Below are 16008 nucleotides of genomic sequence, written 5' to 3'. Positions count from 1 at the left end.
GGCTTTTTTCTTTTTGCTTATGTGGTGCTGAGGAATCGAACCCAGGGCCTCGGGCATGCAAGGCAAGCGCTCTACCACTGAGCCAACTTCCCAGCCCTATTCACGTAATTTAATGCATTAAAAAAGGTATATTTTTAAGTGATGTTTTGCAAAAATCAAGGAGTATGTAAGTGATGCTATTTGCCTTCTGAAATGTTAAATTTTGACAAATGATGCACAGGACTCTAAGTGTATTTGTGTTTATGGCACTTTTTTTTTTTGACGGTCATGGGGCTTGAACTTGGGCCTGAGTGCTGTCCCTGAGCTCTTCAGGTCAAGGTGCGCACTCTACCATTTAAGCCACAGTGCCACTTTCCGTTTTCTGGCAGTTAATTGGAGATAAGAGTCTTACAAACTACTTTCCTGCCCAGGCTGGCTTTGAACTGAGACCCTCAGATCTCAGCATCCTGAGTAGTTAGGATTATAGGTGTGAGCCAACAGTGCCTGGCTATGGCACTTTTTAACATGGCTTTAAAAGCATATTTTTTTTGGGGGGGGAGGGATTATTGGTTATGGGGCTTGAACTCAGGGCCTGGGTGCTGTCCTTGAGCTTTTTTCACAAAAGTCTAGCACGCTACCACTTCTGGTTTTCTGATGATTAACTGGAGATAAGAGTCTCATAGACTTTCCTACCTGGGCTGGCTTTGAACCGAGATCTTCAGATCTCAGCCTCCCAAGTAGCTAGGATGACAGCCAATCACATCCAGATTAAAAACATAGCTGAAGACCTCTGGGAACTATCTTGAAGTGTTTCTGGTAGAAGCAGCCTTCTGGGGAATGCTTTTTTTTTTTTTAAGTGGGTGACCCTGTGTTAAATTTTGATTCTGTGGGGTTTTTTTTTCATTTTTTAAAAAAAGCACATTCAGAGAACTAGCGTCCTTTATAACCTGACGAATCCCCACCAAACATCACTTATTTTGGCCTGAATAAGCAAGTGTCCCTGTGGCGGTTCACATCCCTTCTCATCCTTCTTCTCCAGGAAGACAGAGTCCCAGAACTGCAGCGCTACCGAAGACCTGAAACCTCACTTTGGGTAGCTACTTTATAGATTCCTGTATTGGTGGAGGGGGTGGGGAGGAGAATGAGAAAATGATTGAAGTTTCCTGAGTTGAAGAGGAAATTGGGGAGTAAGGGCCTACCCACATCTTGCATGTTGGGAGGAGCATGCATTCAGCCATACCATCTGTACAAACCGTACAGAGTTCAACATGCTAAGGATTCTAAAGCCTTATGATTTATGCCTGCTAGTTAATAGATGCTTATGATTTAAACTTATTTTCTCTGGCAAGAAATAAGCCAGTCAGCACCATCACTGAGCCAGATGATGGGAAGTTAGAACTACATACAGATGATATATATTTGAACTTGCTGAGCCTTGTACATGCTACTGTTTTCTTTTCTTCCTGTAACAAAAGACCTATCAGCCTGGAGAATTCCAGAGATATTTAATACATTCGTTAGTGGAAAGCAGTTAAATTTTTTTTAAAACAGCAATTACTGCCTGAAAAGAATTACTGAGAAAGAAAAGGCACGCATAGTCTTGGCCTCCAAAACCCTACCTGTGAGGTGGGAAAGCAAAGCCTATGCTAATAAAACAACTGAGAACATGTTCTGAAAAGTGCATCAATAACCACTAGATGATAAAGTACACAGAGAATGCAGGGTGGCAGTAACCAGACTCCAATACGAGAAGGAGGTATTATGAAATTTTAAAGCCTTCAGTGTGTTACGTCCTGCCCCTCACAGATTTCATTAAATTTGCTGTGTTAAAATTAATTGGGCATCTCACACCGAATTCTGAATTGCTGGCTTCTTCAGTGAGAGATGGGAACGTCTGTAGATGAATGGGAAGAAATAAGGGCTCGCTGGTATTTTGTTTGCTTTTAAAGGGATATGTCTGAGACCGTCTAGAATAAATAAGTTGGCTGGTTAGCTAAATGGGGAACAAGTAAATCACCTGGGTAGATGGCAGCATCAAAGACAAATAACTGTTCTAAAATGAAACCATCCTGAGTAAAAAGTAAAGAAGTATTAAATCAAGTAAGATGTGTTTTCTGAGAGCCTAAGACCAGTTTTCTGGCCAACCGTGCTCCAGGAGAGATGCAAAATAGATACACTGCACCCAGTCGGGGAACACAGAGAACCTACTATGTGCCAGGTTCCTGGTTACTGGAAGCCTCACACATATTAGAACTGCTGGAAATACGTTGCAAAACATGCTGGAATAAACAGGGTTATGATAATCACCATACACATACCTGGAACCTAATTAAGATTACACAATGTGGTTTATTCAATTGCATGAGACTTTCAAACCTGGTGAGTGAGAAGAATATTTCTGTATTATAAGAACCCAGCCAGAGAGAAGGAGAAACTAGCACAATAGATTAGAAAAGATCTCAAAATTCATTTCTCTCCATTAATAACCCTCTAACACACTTCATATAATTTTAACTTGGGAAAAAAAAGTAAGGACATCAACTCATGACAATACAAGTCCCAAATTAGAAAACTGCAAAACAAAACACTTCTGTGCAAGTAAACATTTGCACTCCACACATTAAGTTTTTCCGAAAGAAGAGTACAAGCTAGTCTTACCTTATTGCTGCAATAGGATGGAATAAAAATGACAGACTTATAGAAGCAACTTTCACATGTATCTGGACTTCAAACACAACACACGATATAAAATCCAAAATAACCAGAAAAGAAAAAGTTTTCAGTCTGACCTTCAAAACACTGAGCAAATCACTAGGTGAGACCAGATCAAAAGGAAGGGCATTCCACCAGCTTGTCGCCAGATGTGAGGGGGTCCCAGGTTGCACAGGGCACAGATGGTATAAAATGGGGTGGGGAGAGAGGTCTGAGCAGATCCAAACCATCAGGCAAATAAACCTGGTTCAACTTACACAGGTAAGTCTGCTCTAAAGAATGAAGAACTTTCAAGGCAACTGATAAGACTTTTAAGTTCAAGACAAATGGTCCTAGATATATCTCAAGCTCAAAGTGTGCTTATTAGTTGCAACTTGAAGTGTGTGTGTGTGTGTGTGTGTGTGTGTGTGTGTGTGTAATAATTCAAATAAAACTAAAGACTCCCCCAGGATCCATGCAAAGTTATGATAACTTGCTGTGAATGAATACTTTTTAAAAAACACAACCATGGTTTGAAAGCTATGGTACTTCATTAAAATCTGAGAAATTTGGGGAAAATTGAATGCATGGCTCACCAAATTAACAGCTCCCCTAGAAAACAGAAAGGCTATAACTTCCTTAAAATATTCAGAGTTCTTCAGCATTATTCAACTATAAAAAGTGCTAAAAACTAAAAATTTCACCTGCTTAAGCTCTTATTAAAATCGCTTCTTTGTATTCAAAGACAATACATAACTCTTTTTTCTATAGAAAACTAAAAAAAAAAGATTTGCTTTATGCTTCTCCCTATGTAATACAAAGTTGCCAATTTAGCAAATGCCCCCCCCAAAGCCACTTGTTCCAGAATAAAAGTTCAAGAAAAATTCTGACTTCAATATAAGATGTTGAAACTGGATTTCATTCATTGCGTTTCATTTAATGAGTTGATCTTTTTTTTTCCAGGCAGCAAGCAAACATTTAAACATTGAACATGGATTCTCAACCTCACAATTTCTGGGAGACACAGAGTATAGAATATCCAAAGGCTACTTTATTGGATATTCTAACAAAGCACACTCAACACACATATACAATGGGACAGTGCATTTTTTAAGAGGCAATGACAAACAAAAACATTGACTTCACAATGACTTCTTTCTGCTGGTTACCATTCTCATGGTTTGGGGAAAACTAATTTTTTTTTGGACACTCCTATACATTAATGAATCCCTCCAGTTTAGTAACAGCTTTGCTAAGCTACATTTAGAAAGTGACAATTAATTTTAGTGGAAACTCATTCCCAGGCTACTCTGATCGTCATCTGAACAGTTTTGCGTTCTTTTACATGCAATTTTATAGCTCTATAACATTCATTTAATCGTGTTCAATGATGCTGAACCCCAGATGCCCTAAGACATTATAGAAAAGTAGTTATTGCATATGGAGCAGCTACTTTTTCTGACCATTAATTTCGTTTCTCTTAACAGGCTGAAATGGTATTTATAAAGAGAGAAAAGCTACTGCTTGGTATGAAAGGTTTTGTATTATGGACTTCCAGGGATGGGCTATTTAAGACTGCTGTGGTCCTACTCATAAAGTTTTTATTTATGAGCATCCTCCACTCAATTTTTAGTAATAAGGATTTTCTCCAGCTCTCAAAAGATTGTTGGTGTTACATATTAAAATCTGGGTATCTGAAGGAGCTAAGAGGTGGAGGGCTTCCCTCATGTGCCCAATACAGAAGCTGCATAAAATCCGAAGTTCTCAAAGTGAGGCCTGAGGGCCATGGGTTGTCATTGGGGCATTAGCTTCAAATACAGAAGTCTGGACTCAGAGTTACAGGGAGGGGCAGAGAGAAATCTGTGCCATAAATAAGCACTCTGGCAATGCCTGGGCATGCTAAGGGGTAGATGATCTCAAAGGTCTCTTCTACTCACAGATTCTAAGTCTCTGAGTTTTCTTTCAAAAACATAAGTCCCATCAGCACCATGAAAGATGGGCTCCAAGGGGATAACTTACAACTTTTCTTAAATTGTTGATGTATATGTACAAAAAGAAGAGAAGTAATCCCAGAAAAGTACAATCAAATGGATGAATCTACCGGGGCTTTTTGCCTCTTAAGAGTGGTCAAAGAGAACCTAGTAACTGCTACACAGGACTTGTCTCTTGACTCCATTCCTGTGTTTCCTTGTTACCCTCTGACTCTTCGAGGCTCTGAGACAGCTGTCTAGGTTTTCCACAGTCCTAAGCCACCAAACTCTAGAATACTTTTGATTGACTTCAACATGCGATGCAATTTTTAAAAAATGAAACAGGCAGTCCCCTATTTGCATTTTTAATGAGCGAAATTCTAACAAACATACCACAGCTAAAGGGTCCATTTACGTTTTTAAAGGGGAGTTCTCTTCCAGAAAGCAAAACAGCCCAAACCACATCCGAATATTTTTGTCTTGCTCACACTACTACCTATTCCTTATCTTCTTTGTACATGTTAAGTTTACTCTTTTCCCATCATGACTGCTTTACATAGCCAATGCCTAGGATTTGAAGGGTTCCCCCCCACACACACCCCCTTTTCTTTTTTACAACATGTCTGGAGAGTTCTCTCTGACACATTATTTTATTAGGTGTATGAGAACTAAATGTCACCACCAAGTACGATTTTTACACTCTAATCAAATAATGCGGCAGGATCTTAAAATAACCCCACAACATGGCTAGATCCACTCTGCTGCTGCTGGTCTGGAACCGTGGGCTGGCAGGCAGCGCCACCGTGTGAGCATTACAGGTGCAGGGTTTGTGTCAATGGCGGGATTCCCCAGAGGCCCCTCCCACCACGGGGGAGGAGGGATGGGGGGGAGAAGGGGGGGAAAGAGGGAGCCTACTTCCAGATTCCAAACCTAAAGCCTATCAGTCACCCATCGCAAGTGAACAAGAGAAAATGAGCAGTTATTTAAAAGAGCATCTGACGGTGCGACTATATCCCCAGTCAGGGTGAGTCCGATGTGAGTGCTGACCAGGGGGTGACAGGTTTGGGGGGCTGGGTTGATAGATACCGGGGTCTTCTCTATGAGAAAACTTGCACCAGGATGCAGCTTGCAGACTGTAAGGCCTAGCCCTAGTCACTACCCCTGTGTACTTCCTAAGGGGACAAATTCAGTCCAGGCTCAGCTGGTAAGCTGGTGGGTAGCATGTCTCCTGGATCTATCCCCTTCTATCTAAAGTTCTTATTGATTGTAAAATCTGTGACTGTGTATAGTGGAGCTACTAACTGAACTCAAGGAGAGGGGTGGGTAGAGAGACATTAACCTTAGTTTTACTAGAGTTGTGTTTTCGTTTGCACATTGTTTCATCATCCTGTGAATTAAATAGCAACATTACAGCCAAGGAACCTGTTAGCTGTCAACTGCCATTATCTTTCCAGTGAAAGAGGAAATCTTAACAAGGAGGCTAACACTTCAGAAAGTGCTTATGCAAAGTCAGTGGACAGACTGCACCAATGAGTCTTTAGTTATTTAACTCTCCCCCATAACTCTCCCAATGTAAGGAAGTGCTTGTGATAGGTCACTCGGGAATAATGGAGGTGGAGGGATGGAATAAGAATATATACTGGTTTCAATCAAATTTCCTGGCTCTGCCTCACAGACTGCTGAATTACCAGACAAGAAAGCAAGCCCCTGGCTTCTATGTTGTTAGCTCTCTGCGGAAAACAGAGGCTGCACCAGCAGGGCCTGGCTGAAAGGTCTCATTCTACCCAACTTCCCACTTGGCCAGGCATGGGTCGTGATGGCTGAACTACCCTACCCCCAAAATCACGTGTCCCCCAAAGTATTTCCTTCTATCTCCAAAAAGTATTAGCTTCTTTAATCTAAGGAGGTAATGAGAGGTTTTTAAACTGATTAAATCAGCTTAGTTCAGACAAAGTCTGTTATGACTAAATATTCAATTATAACAATTTCCAAAGCAAAATCTGACAAAAATCCACTCTTGAGAGTAATTTAGGTGATAGGTTCTTAACATTAGGCAAATTAAATCCTCCTCATGTTTGGTATTTTCCAAAAGGTCAGAATAGCTGTAGAAGTTCATTGGGACAAAAAAAAATCTCCCATGTGTGATCATGCTCCAGGATCATCAACAATAGAACTCGAAAGCATGAACACCAACCTAGCATTCCTAGTTATTGTTTTATTTTTTACTTCAAAAGCTACACACAGGAAAAAATTGAACATGTCACCAAAAATGTTTTAAATAAAGTTCTAAAATAAGGCTTGCTCCAAACTCAGTGACTGATAGAAATATAGGTGTCACTTACAATGAAGTCAATTATATTGTTTCTACCCTATCAGAAAAATACTTATATAATAAAAAGCAATTTCGGGTCCAGAATAAATTTTTAATCCTTGAGGAATAATTTTAAAATGACATTTAAAGAAATGCACATTGCTTAGAAAAGCAGGTCCCAATACCCAAATGTGCAATTGCTGGAGAAACTCAACTTAGGGGGTGAAAAAAGAATTTTTAAAAAACTCTGATGATGATGACTATTATTATGGCTGATGTGGTTAGTAATGTGAGTGGAGGGAACAACGTTGATAAATAGATCATCACCGCAAGTCAGTTGAAACATTTGAATGGGAAACTTTATTGACAAAATACATGTGAGAGGGAGGCTGAGAGAAGTTCTGCCTCTCTCTGCTGCTCAACATTTCCAAGAGGTATTAAAAATCCCGAGTTCCAGGGAGTTCTAATGCACCACCCTTTGGAGAAATGCATAAGTGCAAACTATTTCCCACAGCTCCCACAAGAAGCCATCAGGAGTGAGCCTGTTGAGGGCTTTCAAAAGGCCCCACTCCTTCTCAGGTAAAAGCACCAAGAAGCTGGGCACAAAGTTAAGACAGGGAAATCGGCATGTTCCAAATGGGTCTCAGGGCTCCAAGAGTTCCTTCTACTGAAGCCAGTATTTCTTTGGTAGTCCAATGCAGTACATAACAACAAGTCTCATCATTAATATGAACAGGATGCACGCAAAGTTCAACTTTATGAGTGTTTTCATGCAGCCTGGATGTGAGACTTAAGTTTCCTGCTCCTGCTTGAAAAGGGAGGGAAGGCACCTAAGGCTAGAGGGCTGTGGAGTATCAGAAATGATACCTAAGAGGAGGGGAAGGGGAGATGGCTTTACAAAACGTATTAGAATTCATCTGGAAAGTCCCAAGTGAATAAATACCCTTATACTTTAGAAGAAGTGGAAATCAAACATGTAAAAAAAAATATCACTTCCACTTTAAGTCAGAAAAATCACATTCACCACTGGATAAAATTGCCTGCAACTACTTCTCTTTCATTGAAAAGACCGGATTGAGATTCTGGTTAGAAATATTTGCACAAAGAATCCAAAAACCTAAAGTGTAATTCTGATCCTGATGCAGGCAAACCAATTTTTTTCCTTTACCTCTGAAGTTTTAAGAAGGCAAAACAAAAGATGTGTGTGCTGTCTTGCAACATCAGGTTTGAATATGATTTTTTTCTCTTTTCTCTGGGACAGAAAAAGAAAAACAAAAAACAACAACAGCAACAACAACAACAATGCCCAGCTCATAGCACGCAGGAATGTGTCACAACAAATAATCAAAAGACAGGTTTCACCAAGCTAGTATTCCTTCCCCTACAGTGTGGTTTCAAAGCAGCATTGTCATGATGATGTATACTCTCATTAACTAGGTACAGCAGAGTTACTCAAAGGGAAACTGAGTTCCTGTGCCTCAATGAAAGGCGACTGTTGAAAATAATGAGCCTGAATGAAGAAATTTTCAAGGCAAAAAATTAAAAAAGAATACTTGGGAGTGAAAAAACAAGGAAAAGCCAAAAAAGAAAAATCAAAAAAAAATAAAACAAAGCAAGTGATATGAAGGCAGAAACCCACAGCATCTCCCCCACCCCACCTGCCACTGCGAGTCCTCTAATTGCCCAGTCTGCAAGCACAGAAACCCACTCTAAATTGACCAGCATCGGGCTTCGGCAAGTCTTCTCTTCCTTCACTCTCCCTCCTGTTAAGACCGTTTCCAAAACCAATCAGCAAAGGACAAAGAATTCTTTACAGAGTGCAATTAGTGGTTTCCACGTCCACCTTCAAAAGCATGATGCTCTTCATGGGCTAAAGGACAGAAAAAAACAAAAAAGAAAAAAAGGAAAGAAAACTTTAAGCAAAGGATGGGCCAACCCTCCTCTAAGGCATCTCATTCAGCTTCCCCAATAGTTGGCAAGAATTCAAATACCTTTTTTTTGTGTGTGTGCCAGTAACTATTAGCTAAGGCGTGCATTTCCTGAGAAACGTAATAATGAAAATTAAAACAAGGGATAAACAAGCAACGGGCTTGCTGCCTGTTCCTTCTTGTGGTGCCTAAGGGGGTGACTCATCCCGCGTTGATGAGGAGAATGTGCTGGGCAAACACCACAGGGAAAATGGGCCCCACAAAATGTACCAGGAAGGGAACCTAACTCACCCAGACAGGGCCATTCACAAGCCTATCTTCAAGAACAAAATAACACCAAACCAAAAAAAAAAAAAATCACACAAGGGTGACAGGAATCGTATGCCCTCCCCCACCTCTCCACACCTTTCGTGTAAAATGGAAGTTTCATCAGATGGATGAGGCTGTTTATTTTCCCAACCATGACCCACCCCCACCCCCAAACCCTACTCGATTTTCAGCCCTATACTTGTTTGGTGTGCAGAATTATTAGTTATAATTAGGAACTTTAGAATAAAACTAAAACAACATGCTAGCAAAAACATTTTCAAAGTGGAAGACAGGAAATGGGAGATCTGCAAAATACATAACATTTCCTTACCAAGAGGCAAAAGATGGGCTGGGAATGCTTAGTGGTAGAGTGCTTGCCTAGCATGCATGAAGCCTTGGGTTTGATTCCTCAGTACCACACAAACAGAAAAAGCAGGAAGTGGCACTGTGGCTTAGAGTGCTAGTTTTACACCAGAGAAGCTCAGGGACAGTGCCCAGGCCCTGAGTTCAAGCCCCAGACTGGCCAAAAAAATTTTAAAAAAGGAGGCAAAAAGCCAAGTTTGAAAATTCACTTCCAGTATTTGGGGGGCCATCATGATAAAGGGAGAGGTCTGAACACATACTTAGGGTCCTGTATACTTGGCCCTCACCGCCTTCTCTCCATGCTTGGCACCTGAGGACACAGCTTGGTGGGTCTGCAGCCCCTCTCAATTCCTGTTTTCAACAGGGACTGATTGCTTGACTAGAACTAGAACATGAAGGGGAGGGAGGATGTGAGGAATATCGGTCCTTTCAGATTGTCTTTAATGTGGACTGCAACCTGCTTTTCAAGTGGGTCAAACATTGGGAAAATGTGCTGCCTTGTAGCCCCAAGGGTGACCTCAGGTCAAAATCCTAAGGATGGCTGGAAATTGGACCTCACTGAACATTTTCTCAGGGCTATAGCTTTTAAAAATATTTCACTTTTTGTTTCCTTTGTAAGGAAGATGTTTTAGGGCAGACAGCAAAGAAAACATGGCTTGATCTGCTATGAAATATCTTATGTTTCAGGGTCAAATCCAAGAGCCACAGAAGGATAGAGGACTATGCAAAGATTTTTTTTTAAGATTTCCAGGTAAAGAGGGAGAGGCTACAAGGCACAGTTGAGACACTCCCAGGTCCTTGGGTAAAGGGAACAGCAGAAGAAAGCAGCAACAGCTCAGGTATGCCTTCTGCCCACCTCAGAACAGCCCTGGTAGGTAGGAAGGTAATATAGAAATGCTCTGCAAGCCAGGAGTCGGCAAACTTTTCTGAAAGCACTTTTTGTTGTTTTATTTTGTTTTTGGAGATAGGGTCTCGCTATGTTAAGATCAGCCTGGCTTTCAACTCAAGACAATAATACCTCCTCCACCTGACTGCTAGGATTTCAGGCAGGTGTGCCACCAAGCCCTGCTGGAAATAATGCTTGCTATGGCACCAAACCGGCAAGAGAAAATGTAGACGCACATGCACATCTCTATGTGCCAATCAAAATAATCAGGGATGCTGAAATTCGTTAGGTATTTTTCACTGGTTACAAAAAACGATCCTTATTTTGATTCCCCCCTCCCAAGCTATAAAAAAATGTAAAAATATTTCTCCGCTGCACCCATACAAAAACAAATGAGGTGAAGAGGGGAGAGAAGAGACAGGGACAGGCTTGGTTTCAGGTAACCAGTCTGCCCTGCGCTGACCTGTCTTTCACCACTGAAGATCTTAAGAGTGGGTGTGGGATGGTCTATGAACACTGTAACTTTCTCACTCAAATGATCAGCAACTTCACATTGCACTTAGCACTGCCCAGAGCCTTATATACCCACTGGAGGCCAGGACTGAATAGGCAAGAGTTCCTACCGCAAAGAAAGTCTGCCATCACCTCACTTCCATAAACTTGTGAGCTGTCCTTACTGGGCTCCATTCACAAGACAGAACAGAAAGAGGAATGGCCACTCCCAGACTCACCCACCCAGGGGACCCTGCATCTCACCCAGTCAGCTTTTTGCTCGTTTCCCAAATGATTTCAGTAGTACATGGAATGTAATCCCACTCAGTAAAGGACTGCCTGCTTCATATAAAATAGAGATTGGCTTGGGTTTTTTTTTTCCAATTCTAATTTTTATTTCAATGGTCTTTGAGTTTTTAAATGTTTGTGCACCATTAAATTATGGATTTCTGCTGAGGACTACTACTGGTTCTAAACCACTCACAAACTGACAAAAACAAGCTACCTTTAGGACATCTTTTCAGCTTGATTCAGCTAGCCAAGGAGTAATCTTTCTTTCTTTTAGTTATGTCCTTTTTCTTTTCCCACAATTATCCTAAGAGGTGTAAGTCATTTGGCCTTTGGTCCTTCTTACCTGATTATGGCTACAGTCCAGGAAAACTAGCCCATCACCCTGTGGCCTACTTATCTAAGAAAACACATCTTGCTAAGCTGTCGCTAACCAATGTGCTACCTGGAAATCTGTTCATAGAATGCTGCAGTAAAAGGGAACCTTGGAGATCATGTCAGACCAACTGCCTGGACAATCAGATGAGGAAGTAAAAACAGTTGAGAGATGGGATTTGTGTGATCAGTTTTGCCTGACAAAACTCTAGAGTGCCTGGCACCATGACTCCAAAGGGCTCTGCCTTTGAATCAAGTGTGGAGCTGACTCAGTCAAGGTAAGCCCTGTCTCACCTGGCAATACATCACACTTCCTTTTGTAGTTTCTGCTCGTTACTTTGGGGACATGGAAACCTGGGGAAAAAATTCTCGGAACACTTTTCAGTTTATAGGTGGGGTGATATATAATTAATGATGAATAAAAATAGTGTCAGCAAATTGGCAATTTCCACACTGCACAGCCCATATACAACTTCTGCAGTGCTGTCTTTTCTTTTTTTTTTAATTTAAACTTACATCTAGAAACCCAAGGACCTGTTTCTCCTTAAGTATATGCAGTGTGAGATCAGTCTCCCTGAGCAAAGCCTGACTCATTTGCTGGTGACTACAAAAGTCTTTGCCAGGAGGCTAAGTTTTCCTATCTGCTGACACACTAGGACATTCAAGAAATGAAATTTGATTTTCCTATCTTTTTTGGCAAGCAGTTGGGAAATGCAAGACAATAATAAAGTGTATTTCATCAATTTTAAGATGCCCTCACCCATACACATATTAGAAGGCCTTTGGAATCCAACAGTACATCATGGTTTCATTGGGAACTTTTTTTTTAATCCTTTATTGGTAATATTAAAATACTAGGGCATTTTATTATCAAGAGCATCTTGGCTTCAATACAAATATACTAATTTATTTTTAAAAAAATGAGAAGTCCAGGAACTGTTTGGGACTTAGGAAACTTAGCATCTGTGTGTAGAGCTGGTCAATAGCTTTAGGAAAAAAGTGTATCCCACAGTTAGACCTACCAGACATTGATTTAACAGCACTAAGATGTTTTCATTATGAAAAGAGATGACTTTTTTCAGAAGAGCACACAAAAGCAATGAACATGAATCATGATGGAAACAATGGGTCCACACACCGATTCACACTGCTCCCATTTTACCACCAGTCATGAATCCGCTCTCGTTCCTGTCACAGTCACCCCGTAATGAGGAAGTATTAGCATTCAGGAGAACATTCAATCATGCCAAGCTCAAAATGAGTTTCCTCCACAAATACAGATGTCGGACATTATAAATTCCTGTTTATGAAGGGATGATTGAATCTCTACCTGCCAGCTCAAAGAGTGACATTTCTGTTATTGTTGTTTCCAATAGAATATAATTGTTTGTCTGAGCATGACCAATTTTAAGTTCAGGCTTAAAGTTTCAAAATAACAAAATACAATGCATCTTTCCTTTTCACATGCACTCGGCTAGGCAGGAATAAAAATCTCACTTTAATTTCTGAGACTAAACTTGACTTAAAAAAAAAAAGAAACCCACTTGTGTTTTATTGAATTATTTTTGGAGTTACAGAGTTTCAAGTGACTCTGCCTTACCCTCATTTGCAACAGTTTTTGTCTTTAAACATATGATAGAATAAGCTAGAGAGTAGTAACTGGAAATGAAGCACTTACGTTTATAAAATACTGCTTTAAAAGATATGTGGGGCAGGAGTTCATAGATCTTTTCTAACACAGTTGCTTCACCCAATAAAGAGGCATTTACATTCCAGACTTGGACGACATCTTCTCGTTCCCGAACGCTAACACTGACTCCTATCACTTCGTCATCTGAGGGGAAGATGGGCAAAACAAAGAAATGAGTGACAATTTCAGGTCAGTCTGATCATTTTTAAATATCCCATCATCCCATCTGTAAGTCAGAGCTAGGAGGGAGAAAAGAAGACGGCACAGAAAACTTGGAATCAACCCCTCCTTTCCCCCAGGGAATGGCTGGAGAAAAGCAAGTCAGTGCACAGAGCCCAAAGAGTCACATCACATTTATCCAGGGATACAGAGTGTTCCAGAAAAACGCCTTTTCCAGATAAGTAATTTTACCCTTTGTAACATGTCACCAAAGCTCGCTCTTTCTTACTCTGTTTGGATGAGGCTCTTTTCTAAAATGGGTTGCATAATTCCCTGCGCTGTGGGAGCCAAGTGAACTCAGATGAACTTTGCCTCCATGCCTTGCCATCTTTGTTAAGAATGTCAAGGATCTCTCTTGACTTCCTGCCAAGGCTTTGGAGACCTTAGGGGCAGTTGGTGCTACTGACCCCAGCACTCACTGACCCATATTGTGTGAGCCCTGTTGCTCAGCAGTGTCTCGTGGTTTGCTTGGCTGTTGCTTTTCTGCGAATTCTTCCTGTCCTCTACTTCCTTCTAGCAATCATCTGGGTAGGATTAAAGCATGGGCTAGAAAACTGGCACCATCTGTTAGCACCATGCATGGAGAAGGAGTACCTTTGTCCACTGAGTAAGACTATGCTGTTACAGCCCTCCAATAGATGGCCATTAAAGCCTGAATAAGTCTGAACACTGACTAATATAGATGTTGTTGTTGTTTTGCAGTGAATTCCAGGCTTGGATCGGCGTAACAGATATGAGAGAACAGATATGCCACATACTCAGCCTACTGGACAGTTGCATGGTTGCCCATAGCCACTCTGCTTATGCTAATTGGCAAGGAAAGGGTAGGCATGCAGACTTCTGCCTCCTGGTTTTACAAGTTTGTGACACATTTAATGAACAAGGCAGCCCTCTGCACTTCCAAACTAAGCATCCATCAGTAATACTTCAAAGAGAAGCATTACCCCTAATGTGCCAGCCTGTGCAAATCTGAATAATTGTGCCCAAAGTTTTTCTGGAGATTTAACCATTTTGTTACTTGAGTATGATTTAAAGAATGTCATGTCTAATTTGTTCAAATAAATCATCTTCAGTGAAATAATTCCTTCCCCCTTCCTCCCTCTTCCTTCTTTCCTTTTTAAATGAATGTGATCTTGGTTACATGTGTATAATTTGACACCAAATGCCTCCATGTATAGAAATGTCCCAAAACAAGCTCAATTAGTCTGTGGTGAAGGAAGGGAAGTTGAGGGAGCTGGCGGGGCTGGTCACATCCTATGTTTTCATCAATCTGTTAGTTATAGGGAGAGGCTTATGTTGTAAATAAGCTCTACAAATGTCATATTAAAACAAAAAGGTCCAACAACAACAACAAAATAATTGATCACAGCCCACTTCAGAAATTTATGAGCCAGTCAGGGGACTGATGGCTCACATCTGTAATCCTAGTTATTCAGGAAGCTGAGATCTAAAGAATGTGTTTGAAGCCAGCCTAGGTAGGAAAGTCCATGAGACTCTTATCTCCAATTATTCAGCAAAAAGCTGAAAGTGGAAGTGTGGCTCAAGTGGTAGAGTACCATCCTTAAATAAAAAAAGACAGTGCCCAGGACTTGAGTTCAAGTCCTAGTACCAGTGCGCGCGCGCGCACACACACACACACACACACACACACACACACATACACACACACTAACCCTATCAAAAAAAGATAAGATGATTTAGGTATTGTTGTTTTTCTTTGTAACTCTGCTTTAAAAATACACTTGCTAAAACTCAATGGTAAACTTTCTGTAACAAAAGAGCATCCTGTACAGAAGGCGCTTTTGCAGTTTTCTGCTCGGGAAAGGCCATGGGTCAGTAACATAGCCTTGTGGGGAACACTGGCATTCTCCAGTCCTTTGCCATCATTACCTCTTCCCGGCCAGAGGGTAAAGTGATAGAGAATGCTATCTCACTTTGGCTTTGGTAAGTAGGCACAGCTAAGAATGCGGCCTGTCCAAACACAGTGTGTGCAGTACAAATGCCAACCTTGTGCAAAGGCAGGTCCATCAGATACATATGACATCTGTCATAGAATCAACCAGCAAAACCTAGTAGCCTACCTCGGCAGAGCTAGAAGGAGCCACTATTTAAAGATGACAGAAGCAAGGCCCAGAAAGATTAGCCAAACTGCTTCAAGTGAGAGAGCTAATTTGTTGAATGTGAATGGTGATTGGTGTTCTCACTTCTAGGAGAGCCACAGAGCAACTGGCCTTCTTTTCTCAATCCTGGGTACTCTTTCTACTTCAGACTATTCTCTCAGGTTCTGGAAAGAGGAATAATTCATAAGAAGACTTCCTCTCCCAGAGTTTTCATGTTATACACATGAGTTACCTGTTAAAAGAGAAAGCACCTACACCTTTAAGATCCTATAATGTTCATCTAATCTTTGCCTTCCATGAATACGAAGTGGAATTACTGACACTTTACAGGCGTGACTTTGAAACTTGCCACAGGACTGGCAAGGCTCCCAGAGACATGCCTGTCTC

At 41.0% G+C, this 16008-nt stretch overlaps 1 protein-coding gene across 1 annotated transcript in view; it reads right to left on the bottom strand.

Moving 5' to 3' along the window:
• Positions 1-7292: 7292 nt before the first annotated feature.
• The window catches only part of Eif4e3 (eukaryotic translation initiation factor 4E family member 3), a 28879-nt gene continuing 20163 nt past the window's right edge, over positions 7293-16008 (bottom strand). The window contains exons 6-7 of the mRNA XM_013010358.1: positions 13271-13426; positions 7293-8821 (exon numbers count right to left, since the gene is read on the bottom strand). Of these exons, the coding sequence (XP_012865812.1) occupies positions 8775-8821; positions 13271-13426 (203 nt within the window). The 3' untranslated portion in view covers positions 7293-8774. The remainder of the gene's footprint in view (positions 8822-13270; positions 13427-16008) is intronic.

Source organism: Dipodomys ordii, unplaced genomic scaffold (assembly GCF_000151885.1).
Source record: "Dipodomys ordii isolate 6190 unplaced genomic scaffold, Dord_2.0 Scaffold12, whole genome shotgun sequence".
NCBI lineage: Eukaryota > Metazoa > Chordata > Mammalia > Rodentia > Heteromyidae > Dipodomys > Dipodomys ordii.
The sequence above is the reverse complement of the archived record's forward strand: the minus strand, read 5'-3'. Positions and strand labels throughout refer to the sequence as shown.